This window comes from Bacillus rossius, chromosome 1, assembly GCF_032445375.1.
Source record: "Bacillus rossius redtenbacheri isolate Brsri chromosome 1, Brsri_v3, whole genome shotgun sequence".
Taxonomy (NCBI): domain Eukaryota; kingdom Metazoa; phylum Arthropoda; class Insecta; order Phasmatodea; family Bacillidae; genus Bacillus; species Bacillus rossius.
Window position 1 is genome coordinate 116,950,105 of NC_086330.1, and position 6,000 is coordinate 116,956,104.

General features: G+C 36.8%; 1 protein-coding gene across 4 annotated transcripts in view; it reads right to left on the reverse strand.

Moving 5' to 3' along the window:
• The window catches only part of LOC134542947 (phenoloxidase-activating factor 2-like), a 76,162-nt gene that overhangs the window by 849 nt on the left and 69,313 nt on the right, over nt 1-6,000 (reverse strand). For all 4 annotated transcript variants that reach the window (XM_063387573.1, XM_063387588.1, XM_063387581.1 and 1 more), the window contains 2 exons: nt 3,307-3,584; nt 1,824-1,975 (listed from right to left, as the gene is read on the reverse strand). In XM_063387573.1, the coding sequence (XP_063243643.1) occupies nt 1,824-1,975; nt 3,307-3,584 (430 nt within the window). The remainder of the gene's footprint in view (nt 1-1,823; nt 1,976-3,306; nt 3,585-6,000) is intronic.

The window sequence follows — 6,000 nt, forward strand, 5'->3', positions numbered from 1 at the left end:
TTCAAATTAATTCTAGGTTTCAGGTCAGGATAAATGGATTTTATGACATTCCAACCAACTTTTCAATTGGTGATCTGCTTGAAAATGTCATGCTATATTAATAAATACTGTAATGTTGAAAAGGTTAATAGAGTGTGTCCATGTTATGTACAAGGCAAATTTCTGGTAATTAAATATGAATCATAGACCCGTGCTGAATAGGTTGGATTGTGTTTCCTAAACCAATATTTTTTTGTTACGTAAGTGTAAGGAGGTTAGGCACTGACCTACCCTAACATTGATTCTTTAGCGTGGGATTTTGAGAAGATAAAAAAAAATATTTATTCTTGTGTTGTTTCGTGTTGAAATATTTGTCTCTGCATTCCTTAAATGTTTTTCTATAACTCCTTTGTTTCTGTTGGTGATTTCTGGCAGAGATGATTTATAAATTGAAGTTTAAGCCGGGTTTTGGGAAGAAGGAGTAAGGAAGGGCCGCCCAGCTGGTGCCAAGAGGTGTTTGAAAGTGTGGTGGTGTGACCTAGTTAGCTGTGATTGGCCAAGTGACGTTTCACTTTATTTGAGAGACAATCTCTGTAGGCTGCCGCCATATTGTGCCGGAACTATTTCTTTATAGGTTGCCAGAAGTTATTGTAAGCTGTTAAATAATGGTAAAGTAAATGAATTTGTGGTTTAAAATCTTGTATCTTTTTTTGTTAAACTTATGTTACTTTGAAGTATATATTTGGCAGAAGTAAGTGCAAATATTGACCGCGGAAGGATATGGAACTTTGTCTTTGGAGGGAGAGAGAGGCTTGTAACGGTGTATTGGAAGGAGCTGTGAAAAGGTGGTGAAAATAAAGATTTTCTTTTGTAGTTGGGTGTTATTAAATTTATTACTGGAGAGTGACCCACTACATATTTTGGCGCCCGAACAGGGACCCGACGAAGTTGAGTACTTGGGTAAACAATAGACAGTGTTGAGTGAAAAAAAAAAGGGGACAAAAGGAGTTGTTTGTGAAAAGGTCAGCGTCGGTGGCAGCGGAAACAAGGGCGGTGTAATCACCTTGGGAGAGTGACCCACTACATAAGGAATAGGCCTGTCCGAATACAAATACAAATATAGAATTCAAGTAATAAGAATGAGAATTAGAATCTGTATTTTGTGGTGTTTTAGTATATGGTTGTTGAAGTTTAATTTTTTTCACTTTTGGTGCGTGTGACAAAAACACATAAATAATATTTTATTTTAAAGTTTTAAAAGTTACAAATATGCCATGTTTTGAATTGTTCATGCGATTTATCCTTTACTGTTTAGCAAGACAGTAGTGAAAAAAAAAAAAAAAAAAACTTATACTTGTTGAATGTTTAAAAGGTCATTTATTGTTTTTTTTTATTATGAATCTCTATTTTAAAAATTAGAAAAAGTTATTTATTTTGCAATATCTAACCCCAACAGTGAATTTTAGTTATGACAAACTCACGAAGTATGCTATGCCAAATATTTGTTGTTTTGAAGTGTTAGTATTCGAGGTTGAATCCAATACTAATGAACAATTCACATTGGTATTTGTATTCAAAAATTTGAATGTTCCCACAGACCTAGTAAGGACCCTTTCAAACATTATTTTGCTGTTTATGCTGCCGTTGTCTCATCATAATTATTTCAATCACACACTACAACTATTTGCTATCAAATAAATTTACAATAATGGGCTTATCAGTATTGGATATTGGTTCAGAATTATAAACACTTAAAAAATAAATCAAAGTGACTAATGCACCACCAACAAGCTTTGAATAATTTCTAATGGCAGTTGTCGGGGCTGACTGAAGATCATACTCACGTCACAAGCATCCCTCCCCTCTGTACCGGCACAGATTGTCGATTCTGGAAGAATGTAGGTGTCTCCGAATTGTTTTCTGAGCGCAACTTGACAGTTAGAGTTGTTCCACAAGGGAAGTGGAACTTCTTTCAGGACAACTGAGTGAGGAGCACCTGTAAACCATCACACATAGGCCTGTTTACTATGGAGTGAATTGGCCCAGTGGAAAGACACTGAACTTGCTTTCTGGAGGACCAGGGTTTGAGTCCTGGTCCGGCCATCCTGGTTTCGGTTTTCTTTAGTTTCCCGAAATCACTTAAGTCAAATGCTGGGAGGATGGTTCCTTACTACCCCACTCATAACAGTACTGCTCGTAAAGTTCTTGATTAATTTTTTTTAAACTTATTTTGGTTAAGGGTAAAATTGCTGTTGCAAGAAGTATGTACCTACTTGAAACTGAATAATGCTGAATTGGAGTCGGACATTGCTGTATGAAGCATTTGTCTAGTGTCTTTCACAAAACGTAGAATCTTCCAGAACCAGTAAGTTCATCAAGAAAGCCAATTATCGAAAATAATCAATAGTTTTATGGAGTTATTAATAAAATGAATGAACAGTTATGTAAGAGAAAATAGACATTTAAATATTTTCAGTGTTTATTAATGTTGCAAATTTTGTGCCACTCAACATGTCTGATGAAACAACGTCAACGTCTATCACCTATCCTATCGGCTGTAAAAATTTTATCTCTTTTTAAATAATTTTTTTACCTTTATAAATACTGCAACTTGGTAGGGTAAGATCATTATGTTGTACTCAAAATTACCTATGTGATTAAATACATGTTTTGTTGCAATTATCTATATAAATGTAAAATTTCTTCTTAAAAGTACTTAAGTCCCTAATTTTCTTGGTTACAGTTGGAAACAAACATTGTTGTAAGTTGGTGGTGCAATTTAGACACACTCCATTTGTAAAATTTGTGTTGTTCAGAAACTTTGTGACTTTTACATGGAAGTTACATAATTATAATGTTTCTTGCATTTGCCCAGAAAAGTTTGTGATAAAAAAGAAACTGGTACAGTGAAAGGCCTCCAACCTGGAACGTTCCGAAGTTCGGTCATAATGGATTAGCAATCTTGCCAGATTGTGTGTTGACAATTTATGGGAATTTGAAACAAATTAGTAATTATGATAAATTTTTCTATGGTAATAAAAAATACAGACTGTTTAAAAAAGTCTGTGACATCACTTTGTTCCGGTATTCAAGTAATCTTCTTCAAAAATCAGTATGGAAATGTAGCCTGTTAAAAAACTCTGTACTGAAATGAAAACTATCAGTAACAACCTCTGAGCAAACTAAAAGCGCCAGCAGGGCAGTAATGTGATGTGGTCAAGGTCAACACCTGGAAAATTTGAACAGTTGTTGCCGGATTACAGAATGTGGCGAACCTCAGAATGCCGGATTAAAGTCCTTTCACTGTTGCTTGTTAGCAACACACACCCTCGGTGCTCCGCCCCCAGCCAGTAACGACGCAGCTGGTGTTGAGCGACCAGTCAGTGTGAGACGCAAGGCAGACCACATCGATGTTGGGACGCTTCTTGGCCGGGTGCCGCAGCCTCAGGAGCGCCACGTCGTGGATGAGGGTGGCGTTGTCGTACCTGGGGTGTGCCACCACCGCAGACACTCCGTACTCCTCGTGCCGAAGAGACTCGTGGTTCGTGGTGACGTTGTACTCGCCGAGACGCACCTTCAAGGGAGACTCTGCTTTGCTGACCACGCTGCACATCCACGATCAGGACCCACCATTACAGTCAAGATGCAAACTCATGCCAACCATACTAACCAACTACATTGTCCTCACTGTCAGGCTCGAATTAAGAAATTTATGTGATGGGACTATATGACAAATTTTTCTCCTTGATCAGTTATATTAAACAATTCTTGTTAACATTATTTTCTTCTCGAGCTAGCCAAGTGCACTTTTGTTCCATCGGACATCACACGACCGTACTTGTCTTGAAGGGGGTGGGTCAGGTCTGGACCACCACTATAATGAAAGTACATGTTGAGTCAGTAGTGTTTTGGTGGCTGTATTTCAATAGGATAAGGAGGCCATGTCGCTTGCGGGGCTTGGCTGAATGTTTGGGAGAATACACTGTTGGCTGTTTTGTATAATAATGAGTTTTTGAGATTTTTAAGTTAAGAATATTTCCCTCCTCAGTACTTTCATTTATTTGTCAATATTGTTTGCCTTTACATTTCCTCAGTATAATGACCCTTCAGGAACACTCGCCTGTGAGCAGCCCTTGTATATAGTAGATGTAATAAGACCATGAAATGCACTCTCCTACATGTGGGAATAACTATAATGTCTTGCATCATTAGCAAACATGGAGAAAGGGAACAGTTAAAAAATGCATTGAAGTGCAAAGTAGCAGATATGGTTCTATAATTTTAATAAATAACTAGTACTACTTAAACATGCATATGCCATTTAGCTGAAAACTGAATGCATGGAAAACTTGGACCCGTGTCAAAAAACCACAAAATCTTAATAAATAATCGCAATACTTCAAAGGTGCTTTTTATTGATTTGAGACATTTGAAAATGAAGATGTTCGTAGTTCGTGGATATATGCTTAGTCTGGAAGGTGTAGCTGCTGTTCCGAGTGCAAGCCACTTCATTGTTCCATTTGTATACAGAGGTGCTTTGTCAGATGTGTTCAAAACATCTTCGCTGAACAATAGGGGTGACTCTTAGACATCTGCGAATTGTGATTTTTCAGTTCGAATCGAATTTCAAAAAAATTCACGAGTTTCAAATTTTTTTAAAATCGAATTTGAGAATATTTATTAAAATAACATATATCATTAAAAAAATTTAACATTCCGCCTTTGAAAAACTTGTCACATAAATCACAGTTTAAATCAAGTAACTAAAATTAAAGTGAGACTATATTGAAGAAGCACAAACAGATTCTCAAAAATTAAAAAAAAAAAAATAAATAAAAATTATATGTCTGTAGCACTAACATAAATCACTTTGCAAATCATTTCAAATTGTCATGGAGAAAGGTGAGTTCATCGACATGGTGCGGCAACAACAATTATCTGCGGCTGGTAACTATGTTACCGTTTTTATCGCTTAAGCATAGCACATTTTAAGTTTATAATTAGGGGTAAGACCGTGGGTTCACTCTTAGCTGAGTTTTGAAATAACACCGTCGTATCACTGCGCCGCGTCAGCAAGTGATAGGCTGAATTCATATTGCGCGCCAAGCACTAGTTGCAACACACACACTTCAGTACAGTCGGTGCTAATAAAATAACGAAGAAGTAATATAACAGGAAGCACCATAGCACTTTGTTCAGCGTAGGTGGTTCATTTGCGAAGAAAAAACTATGCACTTTACGCCTAATAGACGTCTTCACAAAATCATCACAAATTTTAATAACAGGATACTCAAGTTTCCTTTTCTTCCCGGTAGTTGTTAATGTCCCAGTGTCCTGTAATTCTTTCCTTGCACGAAGCACACTGCTCTTCGAAACACTCGTAAATTCCGCAGTTAAACTCGCGATATCGTTCACACGACAATCCGGATATTTGTCTGAAAATGTTTTAAAAACATTCAACTGATTCAACACAATAGTTTTCTGTGCACTTTTCAAAGGCTTTCCCGTTCTGTGCTTTACAAAACTCGGTCCGGCGTCAGCCATAAACCGTGCGCGCGCGAATCCGAAATACATACAACTGTTGCGCCGGGCATCAACTGTACACTACACACGGCATCTGCTAACATAATTGTAAGTAAATACTTGCTGACACATTAAACTGTATTGGATTTTAATAGTGAAACGCTATAATGCTATATAACAATTGTTATAAAAAAGGCAGTGTAAAAATACTTACAATAATGGTACGTAACCAAGGGACTACGTATTTCTTGCACACAAATAATGTGCGCGGTGGCCGGCAGCCAATGAAAATGTTTGTTTACAAGAGGCTTTGTTTATTCCAAAACTCAGGTAAGAGAGAACGGAGAATACTATTATGCAAAAAAAAATGTAAAGTAATCCATGAAAACAAAACCTATTCAAGGAAAGTACGTTTATTTAAAAAGTAGACTTTGCGAAAGCACGCCAAATAATTTAAATTAATGAGTGATGCAATAAAACCATTTTATTCAACGTAAA